Source organism: Sapajus apella, unplaced genomic scaffold (assembly GCF_009761245.1).
Source record: "Sapajus apella isolate SASKATOON/1434 unplaced genomic scaffold, GSC_monkey_1.0 scaffold23, whole genome shotgun sequence".
Taxonomy (NCBI): Eukaryota; Metazoa; Chordata; class Mammalia; order Primates; family Cebidae; genus Sapajus; species Sapajus apella.
The window spans coordinates 2211862-2233671 of NW_022436963.1; the positions used below are offsets into that span (position 1 = coordinate 2211862).

General features: G+C 52.3%; 1 protein-coding gene and 1 long non-coding RNA gene across 9 annotated transcripts in view; one reads left to right on the top strand and one right to left on the bottom strand.

Annotated features, from left to right (window-relative positions):
* HEMK1 (HemK methyltransferase family member 1) overlaps nucleotides 1-21810 on the top strand; it is a 38072-nt gene that overhangs the window by 15346 nt on the left and 916 nt on the right. For 2 of the 8 annotated variants that reach the window (XM_032289985.1, XM_032289986.1), the window contains exon 11: nucleotides 1047-2107. The exons of 1 other annotated variant lie outside the window; for it this stretch is intronic. In XM_032289985.1, the coding sequence (XP_032145876.1) occupies nucleotides 1047-1170 (124 nt within the window). In that variant the 3' untranslated portion in view covers nucleotides 1171-2107. Of the gene's footprint in view, nucleotides 1-292; nucleotides 1018-1046; nucleotides 2108-11277; nucleotides 11297-11735; nucleotides 11813-21810 lie in introns of those variants that run through there. 5 more of the 8 variants (XR_004272427.1, XR_004272426.1, XR_004272425.1 and 2 more) reach the window with 5 other exon arrangements.
* LOC116559343 lies at nucleotides 13487-17006 on the bottom strand. The gene is made up of 2 exons (XR_004272428.1): nucleotides 16461-17006; nucleotides 13487-13765 (listed from the first exon to the last, which is right to left on the bottom strand). It is a non-coding gene; the product is annotated as an uncharacterized LOC116559343 (long non-coding RNA).

Genomic DNA, 21810 nt, shown 5'->3' on the forward strand with positions numbered 1-21810 from the left:
GTATTTTTTTAGTAGAGACGGGGTTTCACCATGTTGACCAGGATGGTCTCGATCTCTTGACGTCGTGATCCACCCGCCTCGGCCTCCCAAAGTGCTGGGATTACAGGCTTGAGCCACTGCGCCCGGCCCAGAAACCTTCTTATCCCCCCCACCTCTGGAGGCCCCTGTGGGTCTGGTATACCCAAGTTCAGTAAATGTCTACCAGTAAGTTAACTGTGCATACATTTTCTAGAATAGAGCTGAGACTTCCCATGTGGCCCACATCTGAAGGGCCATGTATTCTGGTCATTAGGGAGAGAAAGCCATGAGGACCTGGCCTTCTGCCCAACCCAGGCAGCTGTTCAAGTTGGACGATGGCTGGTTCAAAGACTCAGGTGCACCTGATCCGTGTGCGGCAGCCACGACAGAACAGGCTGTCCTTGGCGGCCGTAGGGGCAGGCGCCAGGTTTCCTGGAGCTCTTGGCTTCAGCCAGCCCCCAGCAAGAGTGCCGGCTAGGACAGCAACCTGATCTCCCCCTCATGACCTTCCGCCCTGGACAAGCCCCCTGAAACTGGCTTTGGGACTGTCAAAGCAAATCAACCCCTGCTCTGGTAGGCCGAACAATGACTCCCCGCCCCCCGCCCCCAAAAATGGCAGTGTCTTAATCACCTAAACCGAAATGTGACTGTTAACCTTCACATAGCAAAATGGAATTTGCAGTTGTGATTAAGGATCTTGAGATAGAAAGAGTATCCTGGATTTTTCAGGTAAACTGAGTAAAACCACAAGGGCCTTTGTAAAGAAGGAGGCAGGAGTGTCAGAGTGATGGAAGAAAATGTAACAATAGAAGCAAAGGTCAGAGTGATGCAATTGCTGGAGGAAGAGCCATGAGCCAAGGAATGCAGACAGCCTCTTCTCCCCTGGGGCCTCAGGAAGAATGCAGTCCTGCCAACGCCTTGATTTTAATTTGAAACCGATTTCAGATTGCTGACCTCCAGAATAGTAAGATGATAAATTTGTGTTGTTTGTTGTTTTCAGCCACTAAATGTGTGACAATTTGTTACAGCAGCCAGGGGAATCGAATGCAGATTGTGGTGCCTAAAGTAGAGTGCTGCTGTAACACGTGCCTACAAATCGAAGTGGCTTTGGAATTGCATTATGGAAATGAGCAGAGGCTGGAAGAATTTTGAGGATCATGATAAATTGCCTTAACCACATCTCTTCTGTTAGGTGATGTGGCCAGGGGAACGCTTCCACAACCTTCAGGCCTAAACTGCCCAGACACCCTTTTTAAACTCATATTTGGGGACAGGTGGCCCTTTCCCAGAGTGAGAAGACTGGAAGACTGACCAGTATGGACCCCAGAAGGGAGTGGGTGAGGAATGGGACTGGGATGTGAGGAGAGAGTGCAAGCCTGGCCTCCATGATCCATCTCCAGAGACTGGGTCCAGAGAGGACCTCGGAGACTGGGACCAAGCCTGTTCCTGCTCTTCTGTGGAGCTATGTGACTGGCCCAGGACCCCTTGGGTGTGTGAGGATGGGTAGGGGCCCTGTACTCTCTGGGTTGCAGGTACTGCATCTGTGAAATGAGCACAGCAGCCCCTGACTTTGAGCTGATGGGCCTGGCCCCTCCATGTAAGCCATAGGCCTGAGCAAAGCTGTGTCACCATTCTGTTCCTATGGTGGAATGGGGCCATCTCTCGGGTTTTCAACCTCCTGGTCCCCAAAACTGAAGCAGCCAACTGGTGCCCTCAGCCCTGTCCCTGTCCAGGCTGGGACTAGGACCTCCCTCTCCAGGGGTACTAAGGGACTCTGGAGACACCATCGCACCTGGCCAAGGCTTGGGGCTCCTAAAGCCAGCCCTAACCCAGGAGCCACATGAAGAGCTACTGGGAGGCCAGACATGGGCCTCATGTTGGTTTTCAGAACTGAGAAGCTAGGAGACAGACAGCATGGACACCTGGGTTCAAGCTTGGCCCAAATCACCTGAATACACTTTGGATGAAGCCAGGAGGGCCTGTTTATACTGGAATGAGTGGATCATGGCAAGACTTATGTTCAATCCCTGATCTTTTTTCCCGGAGAGGGACAGGGCTTACTTGAAGTAACAAAGCACTTGACTCCTGACTCCCAGTATTGTGCTCTCATCTCCCATTGCTTCCAAGGGCCTCTGGTTAGTTAATTGAGTTAATTAGGGGGTGCTTATATGGGTGTTCATGTAGCTACTAAACCCAGGGATTCTGGCCCATAAAGCCCACTGGGCTAGTTTCATGGGCAGATAACAGCCACGTTAGGCCAACTGTAGCCCCTGGGTGTTTGGACAGATCTGGGTCCCATCTGAAGCTCTGGTAGCTGTGGGAGGACAGCAGGATTTTCCTCTTGCAGAATGAGTGGGTGCCTTCCCCTCTGAGGGAACTGGCTATATAGCCCCCAGCCTCTGCCCCTCAGGGCCCTCCTGAGGTATCTGGAAGGACCTTTGGGATCTTTGGCCTCATAACCAGGAATCAGAAGCTTCCAATTCTAGGGCCCCCTTTTCTTCCAAAGACCACCTCATACACACAACAGTCCTACAGGAAAATGGTCAGGAAAGGCCAATTTTACAGCTCACAAAGTGGGAAAGGCAGGGAAGCCTACCTCAGTGTCACTGAAAGCCCTGAACTGAGCTGACCTTTTAGGCACCTGCTCCAGCCATGCCTAAAGCGGGAGAGTGAGAGAGCTCAGAGCAGCCCTGCCCTATGGTAGACAGGCCTGGCTAAGTGGCCCCCTTCCCAGGGGCTGGGGTCTTTTCCAGATGCTCTGCCTCTCAGAGCAGAGGATGTCACCTTATTGCCCCCTCTTGTACTAGGTCTGCAGCCCTCTTCTGGGGCATGTGGCTTGGGAAATGGAGGGATCAGATATCCCCTACTGAGCCCAGGGAGCAGATTGTTGGTACCTGAAGTACTTAGAGATCCTTGTGCTACAAATGAGGAAACTGAGGCTTAGCAGGACAGGGGCAGGGCTGGGGCAGAAAGGAATCTGCCAGTCCTTCCTTTGCCACCTGAAGACCCCCACCCCACCTTGCTTTCCAGGAATAGGCTCGCTTGCCTGGAGAGGCGGCCAAGTCCCTCTGCTGTTCCTGGAAGTCAATGTGAGGCTGAGCTTTGTGAGCTAGCAGAGCAAACCCTGAGCTGGCACTGCAGGAGCCTTCGTTGCTCTCGTACCTCAAAGCTAGGTGAGGGATCTGGACAGCCTGCCTGGCCTTCCTCCACCTCTTTGCCTTTTGAGCTCCTGCTAGGCACTGGGCCGCAAGCAGATGTTTTGCATTTATTAGTTTTAAATCTCACACAACTCTACAGTTAGGGGTTATTTATTTTATTTTATTTTGATTTTTCTAGAAATGAGGTCTTGCTGTGTTGCCCAGACTGGGCTCAAACTCCTGGGCTCAAGCAATTCTCCTGCTTTAGCCTCCCAAGAAGCTGAGACTATAGGTGCCTATCACTGTACCCGACAGATAGGGGTTTGGGTTTTTTTCGTTGTTTGTTTTTTTGAGACAGGGTCTTACTCTGTCTCCCAGGCTGGAGTACATTGGCATGATTATAGCTCAGCTCACTGGAGCCTTGAACTGTTAGGCTCAAGTGATCCTCCCACCTCAGCCTCCTGAGTAGCTGGAAATACAAGTGCAAACCACCCTGCCTAGCTAATTTTTATTTTATTTTTTGTAGAAACAGGGTCTTGCTATGTTGCCAGGCTGACACATGGGCTTTTTAATTGTCTCCACGTTGCAGTTGAGGACACCAACACTCAGCAGGGTGCAGTTATGGGTCAGGTTGCACAGCTGGACTGGAAGGGAGGATGAGGCTGCCATTGGTGCCCATTTGACTCTCAGAGACACCGAGGCCAGCATAACTAAGTCTTGGGCTGTCCCCTACAGAGATTACTGCAGAAGACACTTGGGCTTGTGGACCCTTGGAACAGGAGCAGAGGTTTCCAGGGCTGTCCCTAGAGGGCTTTCTAGAAGACCTGCAGCTGCTCCTGGGTGCGTCTCCTGAGGTATAGGGCCAGGGACTCCATCTCTCAAGCCCTACTATGTGTCAGGCACCTGGGGGATGATACCAAGTGGAGGGTCCTATAGAATATGGTGCATCCTTTGCCAAGTACTTCCAGGGTTATCTTACTCAACCTCCATGACACCCTGAGAGATGGAGGCTGTGAACCCCCTCATTATACCGAAAAGGAAACAAACAGGCCAAGAAACTTGCTTATATGCTGGCTGAGCTGTGATTCTGACACAGGTCGAGTGACCTGGAGCTGGAGGCCTTGATCGTCACACAAGGCTTGAGGAGGGGTGGACAGGACAGCCATATACCAGGCAGTAGGGACAGTCTGGGCGAAAGCCTGGAGTCCTGCAGACACATGGGTAGGGATGTGTAGGGGTGAGGTAGTGCTGGGGGGGTGCCCTTGGCTGAGCTCTGAATGCCTTTCTGGGGACCAGGGACCTAAAGAGGTTTTTGAGTTGAATTACAGGAGTAGAGAGGCATTGAGGCTGCTCTTTCTGGCTGTCAGAAAAAGGGGGCTGGGGCAGGGGGCTGCAACTCTCCAGAGTGTGGAGGCAGCTGTGGTCTGTAACAGTGGCATCAGATATTCTGGAGCAGAAGTGACTCACAACCATTGCTGAGGGGTTGGATGGGGGATGGCCAGGACCACAATGGGCCCAGGTATCTGATTGGGACCTGGGATAAATGGGGCCACCCTGAGTTGGAGACTGGGTGCTGGGGACAGTTGGGGAGTTTGACAGTGTGGGATGCCTTCAGAATATCCCAGAGGCAGTGTCAGGGCATCTGGAGATGCAAATGTGACCATATGGGGACACAATCCAAAGGCAGCCCTTGAAGTGGAGTTGGGAAGACCACTCTCCTGGGCCTGGGTGCTGGCAGCAACAGTACCGGGCACCTGGCGTTAATTTGTACACTCATAAATCCATCTGTCAGCACATCAGGGATCCCTTCTTTGGCCCATAGTACAGATGAAGGGACTGAGGCTTAACCTGCCCAAGGTCACATACAGCTAGCAACTGGCCATGCTGGAGTTTGAACCTAGTCCTCTGACATCCCAGCCAGGAGAGGGGTAAGCAGGCTGCAGAGGCCAAATGCAGCCCAGGACCTCAACCCCCATAGGAGCCCCAGGATCCAGTAAGGTGCCCCACAGCCAACGTGAAGGGGAAAGTGATGAATCAAACAGAAAGCAGCAGATGCAGACAAGCTCTCTCCCCGGCAGTCCAGGCACCAGATTTTCACGCCCACAGTAAAGGGGCCAGGCAGAGCACTAGGTGTGGGGCAGGAGAGGACAGTGAAAGTGGTTGCCGCTGAACCCAGACTCTGATGTACTCCGGATATGGGTGGCACGGACTGACAGACACCCAGCCCAGCTCCACACTGAAAGTTGACTGTATCTCAGCATGTGAGGATGTGAAGTTTGCCTTGTCAGGGGGAGCATTTCAGGTCCCTAGGCCTGTGAGGTTCTGGGATGAGGCACCAGATAAATGAGTCTAAAAACCCTTGTTGAAGACACTCCAGAGCTCAAAAACTGACCATTGCTCCCTACTCTCATGGCCTGCACTGAAAGCCACTGTTTCTTCATCATTCTGCTCAGCCCTCCTGCCTCAGCCCCGTAGAGCTTTGGAGCCCCTTCTTTCAAAGTACATTTCATGTGCAACTCAAATGTGTATTTTTAAAAAGATAAAGTGAGCATCTTGTTAGCATAAATGTATTTTGTAAGTGCAAATTCTTTCTTAGCATGAGGGGCAAACAGCAGTGAACACAAATGTTTGAACTGGGGGCTGGGATGGGAGTTGTAGTCTTATGTTGGTCTCAATGTCCAGTTTGATTTTGGTGGCACAGGACTAAGTTACCGCTCATTCTTACAGGTGAGCGTTTACAAATCCTAGCTCTGTGTCTGAAACCCACCTTGCAGTCTCTTTGATTTACAGGGACAGTAAGAGAAGCCTTATTTCAAGCTCAGCACAAACCCTGTTCTCTGAGGACATAGGAAGAATTCTAATGTGTCATAATTTGGTTCTGTGCCCATTTGAGTCTGTATGTGGTTTTCGAAATTGGGTTTTTTGTTTTTCAATAATTAAAAATATGAGCTGGGCATGGTGGCACATGCCTGTGGTCCCAGCTACTCAGGAGGCTGAGGCAGGAGGATTACTTGAGCCCAAGAGTTTGAGACAGCAGTGCGCTATAATCTTGCCACTGCACTTCAGCCTGGACATTAGAGTGAGACCCTGTCTCTAAAAAAGTAATTTTAGGCTGGGCATGGTGGCTCATGCCTGTAATCCCAGCGGTTTGGGAGGCCGAGGCAGGCAGATCACTTGAGTTCAAGACCAGCCTGGTCAACATGGTGAAATGCCATCTCTACTAAAAATACAAAAATTAGCCGGGTGTGGTGGCTTACGCCTGTTATCCCAGCTACTTGAGAGGCTGAGGCAGGAGAATCGCTTGACCCCAGGAGGCAGAAGTTGCAGTGAGCTGAGATTGTGGCATTGCACTCCAGCCTGGGCAGCAAGAGTGAAACTTTGTCTCAATAATAATAATAATTTTAAAAAATATTTTAAAAATGAAAGAAAAGAAAAGGAAGAAGGGAGGAGGAAGCAAGGAAGAGAGAAAGGGTCTGGATGCGGTGGCTCACACTTGTAATCCCAGCACTTTGGGAGGCTGAGGCGGGTGGATCAACTGAGGTCAGGAGTTCAAGACCAGCCTGGCCAACATGGTGAAACCCCGTCTCTACTAATAATACAAAAATTAGCTGGGTGTGGTGGCTCATGCCTGTAATTCAGGAGGCTGAGGCAGGAGAATCACTTGAACCCGGGAGGCGGAGGTTGCAGTGAGCTGAGACCGTGACACTGCACTCCAGTGTGGACAACAGAGCAAGACTCTGTCTCAAAAAAAGGGAGTGAAAGGAAGGAAGAAGGAAAGAAAGAGAAGGAACTGCTGTGGGGTGGTTGATGCCCCATGTGACCATTTCCTCCCCGGAGATCTGCCCTGACAGCTCCAGCCCCCACAGTCTAAGGCTCCCAGCACTCCCACCTAGCATCTGTCACAGCAAATGAATCTGGGCTACATGCTCCTGGGAGCCCCACCTGGCTCCACTATGGATGCTCTAAGTACTCCATCCTGGATCTGGGGCAGGGGGGAAAGCCCCAAGCAGTAGACATGGTCTAGGGGCTTCCCCAGGCCGTTGGTGGTGCCTCCAGGGGTGGAAAGACTAGGGAACACTGTGCCCCTGAAAGTCCGGAGTTTCTCTGGTTCTGGGTACCTTCATTTCTGGGAACTGATTGTGCTTTGGAAAAAGAAATGAGAAGCAAACCCTAGGGCCCCAGTATCACCCCTCCTTTCTGTCTTCCTTCCGCTCTGTCACAGCCGAGAGCTCAGTACCACAGCCTCCCTTAGGGCCACTGGGTGGGGCAGATTTCAAGGTCAGGCGAGGAAACAGCATCTGGAACCAGTCCTCCTTTCCTGTCAACAGCCTCCTTGAGGGGTCCTAGGATTGCTGAGGGCTGAGACCACCTTCCCAGGGTTGGGAAAGGGGTTACTGAGGCTCTCATCTGACCTGTCTCACCTCCTATCTGCAGGCCCATCACTCCTGCCCAGTCATTTTTTGAGTACCAACTGTAAGCCAGGCTCAGGAGGTCAGATGGTTCAGGTGGGGCCCTGCCCTTGCAGAACTCATGGACTTGGACATAGACTCCTCCTAACAGGCTCCTCATGAGTGGCTGGGTCCTTCCGATTTTTTTGGTCAGCAGTGGGGAGCCATGGGAGTATCACCCCTCGTGATACCATGTGGACCCCTCATGGTCCATGTCTATAATCACAGATGTCCAAGCAGGGCCTCCCTTGGATGGGAGAGCTCCAGGCTCTGGAAACCAGGTCAGGGTTGCATGCACACGTGTGTGTATGTGTGTGTGTGTGTCGTGTCACCCTGCCTTAGAAGCCCGACCACTGCCTCCAAGTCATGGGAGTGCAGAGCCCATGTGAACTCAAACACTGTGCCCCATTTCATAGAAAAGGGGGCCAGAGATCAGAGCGGGCCCATGACTTGCCCAGTCATACAGCAAGGTGGGGCAGGTCTGGGAGAGAAATGAACCAGAGCTTATCCACATCCCTGACCTTTTTGGCTTCATGTTTGGAGCTTGGAAACCCCTGAGAACCACACTCCATTGACCTCTGGAAAATAGAGGCTGGTGATCCTCCCAGCAGACTTACCTGGGAGCTAACCACAGGCTCCTCCCAAGCTTCACTGACCAACCCCAGGATTTCCCACAACACCAGTGCTTTGCTTGGGCTGTGCTGGGCACCTGGAACGAATTCTCCCTGCCACCCTCCATCCCTGATTCCTTCAATAAAATCCAGCCTTCCAAATTTTACTCAAATGCTTCTACTCTCTCTGACCCCTGGAACTTTCCCATTACCAGCCTCCCTCCAGCATCTGTCCCCTCATTCCTACCCCCTGCTTACCTCCCCACAAAAGCCAAAAATTGACCCCTAGAGCCCAAGACTCAGGGTGGAGGATCTTCGTGGCTGGGGCCACACCCAGGCCAGCCCAGCCCTTCAGACTCTGCCAGTCACAGTGGGGTGGGCGCTGGAGCTGGAAGAGGAAACAGAGCCTCTGCCAGAGTCACCACCTGCCCCCAACCTGCTTCTCCTCTGAAGGCCCAGCAAGGTCCTGTGTGCCCTCCAAGGACAGAGGAGGCTGCTGGCTGTGCCTGTGGGAGGTGGCCTGGAGCACTGTGCTCGGGGCAAAGCTGGCCCTGTGGAGTTTGAGTTTGCCATTCCAGCCTTTGTTTACTCCTTTGTACCTTGAGCACCATCAACTGGGTGCCAGGCCTGTGCCTGTATTTGGCAGCGTGGTGGGAGCCAAACAAATAGTAGAGAAGCCTCAGGTCTTTGGGGTGTTGCCCTTCCACGACATGGCCCCAGACTGAGCTCTCTGCCATTTTGCAGAGCTCTTCCCTTCCACTTGCTCTTGAGGAGGGGCCAGAGAAGCTGCCTTTACCCCATGAGCTCTGAACCCTCTCCTATCTGGCTGTCCCCTCATCCTCTCACCACCCACTCCCACTCCCGATGGGAGCCTCCAGCCCAGCTTAAGAACCCTGCCCATAGCTGCACTGATGCCCTTGGCTTTGCTATAGGGAATGAACACAGCCAATCCACACTCTGGGACAGCCAGCTTGTGTCCAGCCCCGGGTGCAGAGGGGTCAGTTTAGGGAAGGACATCAGGACCTTGCCTATGCACCTGGCTCAGGGTCCCCAGAGATTTGGTGGGCTAAGGGTGGGCAGGAGAATACAACTCACAGCCAAAAGGAAGGTGCTTCAGTTCCCTACTTCTCATTTCCTCTTACCCTGGCTGCACCAGGGCCATGCCCCTAATGGAAGCTTCACTTTCCTGCTTATCTGGTCTCAGATGTTACCGTTTTTGTTGTTATATATTATACGGAGAGATGCCCTAACTGGTTCTTGCTGCTGCACGGGCAGGCTGTCAATTTATATGGGTTTATCTTACAACTTTACACCTTTTTGGTTTCTCTTACAAGATTTGCTGTTTGTTGCTTCTCTTGGTTTTTCTACACTGACATTTTACCACTGAAAGTAATGACAAATTTGTCTTTTCCTTTCTAATACTGATGGCTCTTTTTTATTTTCCTTGTTTAATAGCTTGGCTGAGACCTTCAATACAATACTGAAAAACAGTAACCACTAGAGCATTTGCATATTGTTTCTCACTTGGGTGCCTCTGGCCCCTCCCTGTCGAGTGCACTTGCTATTGATTTTGGGTAGATGGCCCTTTTCTACTTAAAAACGGTTCAGTCTAGTTCTAGCTGACTCTGATTTTTGTTTATTTTAGAGGCTTTTGTTGTTGTTGTTGTTGTTGTTAGAATCTTTCATTCATGCAACAGACCTTCAGTGAGCTGATTGCCAGGACTACGTGGTACGAAAGAAACATTGACATGGTCGCTACTCATAAGGAGTTCATGGCCTGTTGGAGGACAGAGGCAGGCAAATAGATCCTTATCCTTAGGCCATGGGGCATGCATTCAATCACCATCTGCTGGCACTGTGTTGGGCAGCAGGGATGGGCACTATTCAGGCAGGCCCCCATCACAGTCTGGTGGGGTCCAAGCAGCTCACATTCCCTCTCACTCAAGTTCCCACAAAGTAGTTGCAATGCTGAGCTGAGGTTTTTTCTGCTGCAGACGCCAGGTGGGTACGTAACCAAAAGTTCCTGAGAGTTAATCCCCTGGAGCAACCTGAAACCAAGGAAGAGGGAGAGTCGGTAGACACGTGCCCAGCTCCTTCCGCCCTTGGGTGGGACAACCGTGGCTTGTGTTTGCTGCCCGCTCTCAACTAAAGACTGAGCCTCAGTTGCCTGCAGAAGGAACCCACTCAACCCACCTACCTCCTTTAGCTTCATTTCCTTCCCTGTCTCACCCCCTCTCCCATTTTATATCAAGAACTGTGAAGGCTGAGATTTTATCCAACTTTCAGGCAAACAAGGTAGTCTATCATATCTCAAGAATCATGGCAGAAGGCACAGAACTCCTGGTTCAGAAACAGAGAACAGATTATTGTTTACAGTAACAGCAGTAGACAGGGTAAAAGCATTTTCTGGCACCACTTCCCTGAACCCCAGTTCCCACAGAGTGATGTGATGATGGCCCGGCAATGCCTACGAATGCATTGGATTGCATACAGTGGAGAACCCTGAATTTAGGGGACCACATCTTTTATAATAATCTGCAAGCAAACCTGCCCAGCTGGGAGATGTTATTTTTAGGAATATGGGACAATAATCAAATCTGCCTTTTGCCCTTTAGCTACCAAGGCTACTCACTATAATAATCACCCCTGTAAAGATTGTTTAGAACAAGGGCAACCAGTGCCTCTACTGGCAAGTATACAGAAATAGGAGAGAACCATGGAGAATTGTCTGTCTATACCCTAATGGTGCTTCTTGGCATCACCTCCCACATAATCTGTTTGCATTTGGATGTTTGTCTCAGAGTCTGTTTCTGCGGAGAAACTCAAGATAGAGAGACAACACTACATGGGCATCAGTGTATTTCTGGAGTGACTCTCTTTCCTCTGGACCTGTCCTGCAAATAACGCAGGGGAGCCATGCAAAGGAAGAGGTTTCCTCACCTAGGATCAATACTGCTGGGACTCCAGGACATGTGCTCTAAAGGACTCTTAGAATTTCATTTTTAATGTTTAATATTTGGTCCACTTGGTCTGTTACCACTCTCTTCTTCTCTTTTTTTTCAGACAAACTCTCACTCTGTCACCAGGCTGGAGTGCAGTGGTGTGATCTTGGCTCACTGCAACCTCCAACTCCCTGGTTCAAGCGATTCTCCTGCTTCAGCCTCCCAAGTAGCTGGGATTACAGACATGGGCCACCACAACCTGCTAATATTTGTATTTTTTTTTAAAGTAGAGACAGGGTTTCACCATGTTAGTCAGGATGTTCTTGATCTCCTGACCTTGTGATCCACTCACCTCTGTCTCCCAAAGTGCTAATTACAGGCGTGAGCCACAGCGCCCGGCCCACCACTCTCTTCTAATCTGCCTGTGACCTGTTCCTTAGAGTATGTCACAAACATACAAGTGACCAGTTTCCAATAAATTGATTAAAGAGTTCATGTGCATTCCCATCACTGTGATTTGACAGTGCTGGTGCAGTGTGAGACAAACCCGAACACCCACTCTGTGATGACACCGTTCAGGTTCCAGGGCAACGCAGGGAGGTGCTTCGGCTGACTGCAGAGCGAACACTACTTCAGCCTTCACAGAGAATTTGACTGTGAGTAGCGAAGATTTCTTTTCTTCTCTTTTGGAGAAGAGTTTTGCTCTGTCAGGCAGGAGTGTAATGGCGCGATCACGGCTCAGTGCAGCCTCAAAATCCGGGGTTCAAGTGATCCTCTGACCTCAGCCTCCCAAGTAGCTGAACTACAGATAGGCACTGCCCTGCTTGGCTGATTAAAAAAAAAATTTTGTAGAGAAAGGGTCTCACTGTCTTGTCCAGGTTGGTCTCAAACTCATGGACTCAAGTAATCCTCCCACTTTGGCCTCCCAAAGTGCAGGGATTGCAAGTGTGAGCCACTGCACTCTGCTAAGATTTCTTTTTATAAGAACATTTAGCAATATTTAATAACAATTTCAAGAAGTTAAGTAAAATTTTAGTTTAAAATCTTCTTAATTTAAATTGCAATATGATTATAACATAGTTTATCTATTTTGCCTCAATTTTATTCGGTGATTTGGATTACTTAAATAACTTTTCAGGCTGGGTGTGGTGGCTAACATCTGTAATCCCAACACTTCGGGAGGCTGAAGTGGGTGGATTGCTTGAGCTCAGAAGTTCAACACCAGCCTGAGCAATGTGGCAAAACCCTGTCTCTATAAAAATTACAAAAGTTAGCCAGGTGTAGTGAAGGGTGCCTATAGTCCCGGGTACTCCAGGGGGCTACAGTGGGAGAATCACCTAAGCCTGGGGAAGGTCGAGGCTGCAGTGAGTCATGACTATGGCACTGTACTCTAGCCTGGGAGACAGAGTGAAACCCTGTCTTTTTTTTTTTTCTTTTTTTGAGATGGAGTCTCACTCTGTCCCCCAGGCTGGAGTACAGTGACGTGATCTTGGCTCACTGCAACCTCTGCCTCCTGGGTTCAAGCTCTTCTTCTGCCTCTGCCTCCCAAGCAGCTGGGACTACAGAAACATGCCACCACGCTCAGCCAATTTTTGTATTTTTTTAGTAGAGATGGTGTTTTGCCATGTTGGTCAGGCTGGTTTTGAACTCCTGATCTCTGGTGATCCACCTGCCTTGGCTTCCCAAAGTGCTGGGGTTACAGCCATGAGCCACCACGCTCAGCCCTTGAGACCCTGTTTAAAATAATAATAATAATAATAATAACTTTTTAGGCCAGGCACAGTGGCTCACTCCTGTAATCCCAGCACTTTGGGAGGTTGAGGTGGGAGGAGAACATCCCACGGAGCAGACACTGGGCGGTGGGCCTAGGCTGTCAGCAGGAGTGGGTGGCCACACTGGGGTGGGAGGCAGGAGGTCGGTGAAGTTTGAGGTGTCAGTGAGCTATGATCAAACCACTGCACTCCAGTCTGGGTGACAGAGCAAGACCCCCCAAAAATAACTAAAATTAAGGGCAGTTCACGTCTGAAGTCCCAGGGCTTTGGGAGGCCAAGGTGGGAGAATCCCTTGAGCCCAGGAGTTTGAGACTAGCCTGGGAAACATGGCAAAACTCTATCTGTACAAAAAATACAAAAAATTAGCGGAGTGTGGTGGCACACACATGTCGTCCCAGCTACTTGGGAGGCTAAGGTGGGAGGAACCAGGCAAGCCTCTATTCTCACTTAGACCTCAGGTCACTGAACACCTGGACATAAGTTTTAATCATTACATTTCATCATTTTGGATATATGCTGACTTTTAGACATAAAAAAACCCCCATAGATTTATGGATGTTTTACTGCTATGAAAGCTTATTTGTTCAGTAGGAGGATAGAACACATTTTATGGGCAGCTTGATTTATGGTGGTTTAATATTTAGATTCTGGTCTGTGGACCTCCATTTGTTCTTTTGCCCAGAGCACTGCAAACATCAAGGCCTATGCTCCAGGTGTGCCCACAGGTACTTCTTGCTGTAAGAGAGACCAGAGAAAGAGCTCTCCTGGGACTCATGTCTCCATGGGCTCATGGTAAAGCGGGAGCTGGAGGGGTGAGGTAAGATGCAGGGGAAGATGCTGGGGAGAAACGAAAATCAGCAAGTCTGCACATTTTCTCCTTTCAACGATTCATAAGGCAAGTGATAACATTGTCCCCAAAACAGAGGGGGAGGCCAGGCGCTATGGCTCACACCTGTAATCCCAGTGCTTTGAGAGGCCAAGGCAGGAGAATTGCTTGAGCCCAGTTCAGACCACCCTGGGCAACACGGTGAAACTAGATCTGTACAAAAAATTAGTGGAGTGTGGTGGCACGCACCTGTAGTCCCAGATACCTGGGAGACTGAGGTAGGAGGATCGCTTGAGCTCGGGAGGTAGAAGCTGCAATGAGCCAAGATTGTGCCACTGGACTCCAGCCTGGGCAACAGGGTGAGACCTTGTCTCAAAACAGAATAAAACAGCTCTCTCGGCCTTAGCGCCATTTTTTTTTGGAAACCCCTGCACCATGGGAGCCAAGTGGAGGAAGAAACGAATGAGCAGGCTGAAGCGCAAAAGAAGAAAGATGAGGCAGAGGTCCAAGTAAACCACTAGCTTGTTGCACCATGGAGGCCACAGGAGCAGAAACATGGAATGCCAGACGCTGGGGATGCTGGTACAAGTTGTGGGACTGCATGCTACTGTCTAGAGCTTGTCTCAATGGATCTAGAACTTCAATGCCATCTGATCGCCGATCACCTCTGAGACCCACCTTGCTCATAACCAAAACTGCCCATGTTGGTCCTTTGCCCTGGATATTAGTGACATTAGTGACATTCTGGACTATTTCTGTTTACTTGTGGCCGAGTGTAACAACAAAATAAATCACCTCTTCTGCTGTCTTAGCTGAAGAATTAAAAAATAATAATAATAAATAAATAAAATAAAACAAAACAGAAAAACAAAAACAGAATAGGAAACTGAGGCTCAGAGAAGGTTCATGACTTGCTCAAGTCATGGCACAGGATACCTAGCTGTAGAACCAACTGTAGCAGGACACTGGTGTCCCCTGCAAACCCATAGCTCATTCTACTCAGGTCAGGTGGGCCCCAAGTCAGCTTTATTCACACCAGGCTCTTTACAGCCATGGCCAGCCTGACCTGGGTGCAGGCACCACGGCCTTTAAGTGACAGAGAATGCAGCATTCCCACCCACTGCCAGCTGCCCCAGGTAGCCTCTGAGAACTGCCTCTCCAAAGTACAAGCACAGCAATGACCTGTGTCCCTGGGCTGCCCCCACTGCCCTCCTACAGGGGTGGGAGGACCTCTCTGCCATAGCCCCACCTCACAGCTGCCACCCACACACTGGGTCCTAGCCCTCCTGAACCCCAGCATTGACCCCACCTTCTCTGTGACATGGGAGTGGGTGGGTAGGAGGTTTGGAGCTCTGCTCAGTGAGGGCCAAGGAGTGACCTGAGGGTGGGAGGAGAAAGGTAAGTTCTTGCCGACACCCCTGTCCCGCCTTCGCCAGGGGAGTTCCCCATTCTGAGGGTAAATAGGTCATGAGTGGCTAAAAGGTTGTCCTAGTGCCTCCCAGCTGTGCCCACCCTGATCAGCTCACTCAGCACCCTCAGCCAGACTTCCAGGCCCCTGCTCTGACAATGCTGCCCCTGGAATCCTGTGATAAGAACACTCATGGCCATTCCCTTGAAATGTGGCCAGACCTCAACCCAGTCCCAGACAGGTGTCAGTGCCCACCCACTGCAGCCTCTACTCTGCATTCTCCAGGCGGACAAACCAAACCTCCAACAGGGCAGATGCATGTCATGGGTAGCCTGATGCCGAAGCTGGGGCCTGGGGCCCCTGCTGTGGGACAGGTAACTGTGGGCAAGACAAGGCTGACCTGAAGGAGTGACTAGAGCCAGAGGCAAAGGGGGCTCAGTGAGCAGGGCCTGGCACTGCTGACCCCACCTTGCTTCCCCTCCTACTCTCCGTTGGTTCTTCACACCCCCAGCTGCCCACTGGCCCAGGCAGGACACTCCTGTCTAACCTCCTGCTTTCACTCTGGGCCCACACCCACACACTGCCTCCACAGGTACACATGCCTTTTTTTCTCTACTAACACCTGTTTCTGGTCATCCACTCTGTGCTACGCTGGACACTGGGCACTTCAGAGCTCATGCTAGACCTAGCACTGGGATGGAGGAGTCTAAGGAGGCCCCTGCAGTCAGGGAGGGCTTCCTCGAGGCAGAGACCCAAGCTAAGGGCTCAGCACCCTCTCCCCCAACTTACCCCAGGTCACTGGCTGTCCTCTGAGCCTCACTCTCTGGAAGGGCCAGCAGGTTCCAGGAAGCATCCCCTCACCCTGCAGTCCTGGTTCCAAGAACTGCAGCTTTTGGCAGCATTTGCTCAGATCCTTTCCTAGAACTCAGGGCCTGCTCTGCCCAGACTGCTGGGGTCTCAGAGGGCAGCCAGTGGGGGTAGTGGGGAACGGGGTGCTCTGGGGGTTCCTCCTTAGGGAGAACATCCCACAGAGCAGACACTGGGTGGTGGGCCTAGGCTGTCAGCAGGAGTGGGTGGCCACACTGGGGTGGGAGACAGGAGGTCAGTGAAATACAGGCACTTTGACTACCAGTCAGCCATGGGCTGCGGGCCCATGAGTTCTGCCTGTACATAGAGGAGGCCCACTCCCTAGGTCCAGAGCTTGCCCCAGCTTGCCACACTCCACCCTCCAACTTCCCACTCCCCCCACTAGCCTGGCATCAGGGTCCCATCCCATAGGGAATCAGCACAGGCCTTACCCTCAGAGTAGGCCCTCATCAGATAACTTCCAGAGGACAGGCCAGGGTGCAGGACAGGCAGCAAGGTCTGAGCACAGAAGCGGAATAGGGTCGTCAGTCTTGGGGGACTTGGAAAGCCGTGACACTTGTGTTATTAATCCTGTTATAATTTTACCTTGTCTGGTTAGAACTGAATGAACCACCTCACCTCACACACCCTCAGCGAGTTGGGTCAGGTGAATGGGGGACAGGCCCTGATAAGTGGTCAAGGACAGGGCCTAACTTCCCTCAAAGTCACCGGGCTTCCCCCTGGGGCGTGTCCTCCACCCGCCACCTCTGAGCTGGCACCAGGCCTGCCCAGCCTCCTGGGACCTGCCAGATCACGTTGAGCAACCGGTTCCTGAGAAGCGTTGAAGGCAGTGTGGTTTAAAATTAACTCCCCCGCTCCCCCTCCCGCCTGCGGCCTCCTCTGAGTTCTTGGAAGAGGCGCTCTGCTCTTCCTGGGAAGAGGCCTCCAGCCGCAGCTGCTGCAATTCTGGCGAAAACACCTCACCCAGGCTGGGGGTGGGGGGTGCCCACGCCAGGCCTTCTCTGCCCTCCTCAAGGCCCAGGGATCCTCTGGATCTAGCACCCACTCCAATTACTCACTGAGACCCAGAAGAGAAAGGAGATGATTGTCAAGGTACTGGGAGTGGGCGTTCCTGCCCCCAAAGTCCACAGCTCCCAAGCAGGCACCTCTGGGTAGGAGAGGGAGTGAACTGATCCCACAGCAGCAAACCCAGAACCCTGGCCTACTCTGAGCCATATATGTCCTGGAGGGAAGCAACAACCAGCCCAGGGCCACCCAGCTTCACCTGCCCTTATAAGCTCAGCCTACCCACTAGGTGCCAGGCTGATGGTGCTGACCTGGCAAGGATGCCCGGGAGCACACCCCCACAGGCACTCACACGCCAGGGTTAACAGTGCTTCTGCCAGGGAGTCCCCTCCTTGTCTTTCACCCACACCCCTCAGACTACCCTTGGAACACCTCTCCTGGATAAGCCTCATTTTCTCGTGTCTCATGGGCTCCATGTCTCTGGGGATTTGGAGGAAATGTTTCCTGAGAACCTACTCTCCCAGAAGCTCCTCCTCCCATGGCCATCCTCTTGAAGGAGCTGAGAAAAACAAAGGAATGTTGGCCAAGTGGAAAGATCAATGCATGTGCACACCACATACACACACAGACACACACACAGACACACACACACAGACACACACAGACAGACACACACACACACACACACTCGAGTGATGTCTCTGACATGGGGCTGGCAGGGGTGGGAGCAGTGAAATGCTTCCTGGGAGGAGGCTGAGGGCTGAGAGGCGTTTTGAAGAACAGAGCTTTGGCCCACTCTGGACTATGAGTGCAACCCCCACTCTGGTGGAGGAGCCCAGCTCCAGTGACAAGAAGGGCCGCATCTGGCTCCTGGGTTCTTGGTGTGAAGAGAGTCCCTGGAGCAGGATTCTGCCCTGAGGAGCATTTTCTGGACACCAGCCCCCGAGGCATGCCATCAGGGCATCATTGGTGCCAGCATAAGCATCTCACTATTAGGGTTTGTGTGGGTGAGACAGTGCTGGAGGTTGCCTGGAGGAGTCATGGCAGTCCTAGGTTCCTGCAGCCCTCAGAGGCTACCTCTGGCACTTGGCCCTGCCTGCTCCAACCAGGCCTGGGTCATGGAAGCAACTGTCTTTCCACTGAACAGGAAGCTTTGGCCATATCACAAGGCTCCCTGCCCTGGGCCTGCTATGTCTCCTCCTGCTCAGAGATGAGCATCAGTTTCCATTTACTCCCCATTCCCCAGCATCCAGGCCCAACCACTCTCCAACCACCCTGAGGTTTGCATTATGGTCAAAATTAAACCTCCAGGGACCTCCGCTATCTTGAGTCTCAGACATGGGAACTCCAGCCTCCTGCCCCAGAGTGACTCTTGGAGTGACCCGTTGGGTGGCCCACGTGAGCCAGGGAGGGGTAGGGAGGACACATCCACCATGAGAGGCTGTTGAATTTCTGGCAAAGCTCAAGCCTACTTCATATTAAAACTGGTCTAGCAGGTTGGTGTCAATGGCTGCCCAGGCTTGCCCAGGGTCTACTTCTGGAGGAAGAGGGCCTTTATGAGAGCTCAGGAAGTCTGGGATGTCCTGTGCACAGACCCTGAGTCTTCCTGCCTTCTTCGCCAGGCCTCTAGGCCTTTAGGCCCCCGGCCCCTCACCCTTCCACTTCACTGTGGGCAACCGTGCAGGGTGGGAGGGTCCCTACCTGAGAGTGAGGTGTGCCTAGTCATGGGCCCCAGCCCTACTCAGACGTGTGTCCAGCCTTGGCCAGGAGAGATTTACTCAGTCAGTGGATTAAAAGTCCAGCCTAGGTGCAGGGACTAGTGAGATTTATACGCGGGCCCCAATGATACCCCAGTGGCGTGGCTGGAAGGGAGGGTGGTATCCAGCAAACAGTCTTTGGGGGCAACAAGAAATACGTGGATGGCTTAGTAGCATCTCTGTCCCAAGGGCGTTCCAGAGGAAGACCTGTGAATCCAGGGAGGGACACCACACAGGATCAATCTCCATCTCACCTAGAGGCAGAATCCTCTAGGGCCCAGACCCCAGACCCCCTCCTCCAGAAAGCCCTCCTGAATCTCCCCATCTTTCTGCATGCCTTCTGAACCTGTGAGTGCTTAGGCTTTAGCAAGCCAGCCCCTTGGAGCCAGAATAGAGCAGTGGTTACACAAACAAGGTCTGGAATCAGGATGTGAACGCTGGCTCTGCCTCTTACTACCCCTCTCTGAGCTTTCTCTCTTCAGCTGTAGATGGGGACAACCTCTGCTAGTGGGGCAGGAACCCCGCCCAGAGTCACAAAGTTGCTGCCCTCACCTCCTCCTGCCCCTGCTCCCACACTCTACCCTCCAGATCCCATACTTCTCAACCTTCTTTCTGGCCTCCTGCCTCCAGGCCCTCATGCGTACGGATACCTCCCTTAGAAATGAGGATCAGATCCCAGCACTCCCCTGCTAAGCTCTGAAGGGGTGCTTTGTCATCCTTGAATAAAATCCACGTGCTTCCTTCGCCCTTCCCACCCCTCCTGGGCAGCTCCTCTGAGCTCTAGGTTTCTGCCTCAGGGACATTGCACCTGTAGTTCCCTTCACCTGGGACATCCCTTCTGCAAGTTGTCTGCATGGCCAGCTCCTGCTTTTGCCTGGCCTCCAGGCTCAGTGCCACCCAAAGTTGCAGAGCTATCCCCAACACCCCCTGCCCCTGGCTGCAGGGTGTCCTTGTACCCAAAGCTACTCTCCCCACCCCACACTCCCCCCTTTTCTTTCTTTACACTCTCAAAGCTTGTCCTATGTACTCATTTGTTCACCAGTCCACTGTCTCTCTCTCCCTCCCAATAGCCCATGAGCCCCATGAGGGTGAGGACCATGTACGTCTTGTTCCCTGCTGTCCCCAGGACCTAGATGGAGTCTGGCCCAGTTGAAGTCTTTGGAGCACATGTGCTGGTGATGGACTTAATGATAAAGCGTGACCTTAGTTACTGTTTGTCTGTTGTGCAGGGTCCTTGCACCCACTAGAAGGCTCATCCCTTTGTCCCTGGCTAGCATCAGCATGTACACTCCTTTTACTAGGCCAGGACCATCCGGCAGTGATCGTGTTGGCCAGAGGACCTTCAGTATCTATTAGGCTGAATCTCTAATTGGGGTCTGGGCAGGTGTCATTCACTACCCTGGTAGGGAAACATGAAAAGAAGTTTGAACCTGGAACATGTTGGGAGTCAGAAGTAGCTGGCAGCCCCTCCCCAGACAGGAGCTGGGCCCTGGCTTGAGCTGAGGCCAGGGTGAAGAGGACAGGACCTTGGTGGCCGCCAAGAGCTCTCAGCAGGCAGGGAGACCAGGAGATAGAAAATGGCGTCCAAGAGCACCTTGCCTGAAGCTGCCATCCCTGTCCTCCCCACCTCATGTAGCAATCCAGGGGACAAACGGGCAGTCAGGACCACCCAGGACGCCCCTCTGCTCTGAGCCCCACTTGTTGAGTGGCCTCAGTCAGCCCCTTGCCCCCTCCGAGCCTCGGTTTCCTCATCTGCAGAGTGTGGGTAATATTTCGACTTCACTCCCAAAGTTGTGGTGAGTGCTGCATGAGGTGCAGGCCCTCGCCCCATGCCTAGCACCTGGCAGGCGCCTTGAGACGTTTCCCTTGCAGACAAAGCAGAGTTCTCTGTGCTTCCTCTCGGCAGAGCAGCTTTCCGTCTAGGCTGTGGCATCAGGTAGGGAAGAACTTGGCACTGGCCCCTCTGTGTCCACTACTCGTCTGCTAGGTGACTCAGATTTAGGGGTGGAGCAGACAGAGGGGTTACCTCAGGCATTCTGGAAGCCATGAAGCAGCTGAAATCCAGACTGAAGGAATGAGGAACTGCAAATACCCCTGGCTGGGTCATGGTGACCTGGAGGAGGCGTGCCGTCTGGCCCTACCGACAGCCAAGGGCCCAGGCTGCTGCCAGCAACAGGGAAGGCACATGGCTGGCCTCCTGGGCCTGGGTGCCACATCCAGGAAAGACAGCCCTCCCTCCGTCACCCACCTCTTGCTCACTCTCACCCAACATCATGCCTATTCTTTGCCATGACTGCCTCCGTGTCCCCATGGTCCCGTGTGAACTCCATGGTTCTTGCCGTCTATCCTCCTCCTCACTCCTCCCTGTCATCAGCCTGTCACTCCTCACCCTTGCTCTCAACCTGCCAGGATGTATCTCTTCTACTCTAAGACTTCTAATTGTTTGAGGGCTAAGACAACAGGAAGATTAGGATTGTTTCCAGAATAAAGGTTAGAAAGCTATGAACAAAGTTTAGAGAGGTTTTCCTGTGGGGCCCTCAAGCAAAGGTACAGGAAATTTCGGGATACAGGGAGATCTCAGCAGCTAGTGTTCCCAAGTCAGGCTGTCCAGTAATGGTGTTTTCATTTTAATTGCTCTTCCACACACTTCTGGTGTGCTGAACCCTGAGAGAGAAGGGATCCCCCAATCCCATCCAGCCTGGACCAGAACCCGGACACCCCGGCCCCTCACTGGCTCCTACCCCGATTCAGTTACCCTGCCCCACTGCACAGAACAAGTCCTCCTCAGGTCACTGTCAGGAACGTGCCCCTCCCAGTCATGCCTCGGTGCCTTCGCACCACTGCGCCTTCTTCCTGGGAGAACTGGCCCTGACTTCTCTGACTACTGGTTTTCTCATCTCAAAAATCACTGACCCCAGGAGTGGTCCACAGCTGTCTCCCCGCTGGGTATTCTCCACTTGTGATTTGGAGTTGGCATTTCTTGTTTACACATCTCTCAGGGCTGGTGCACCTCTGCCAC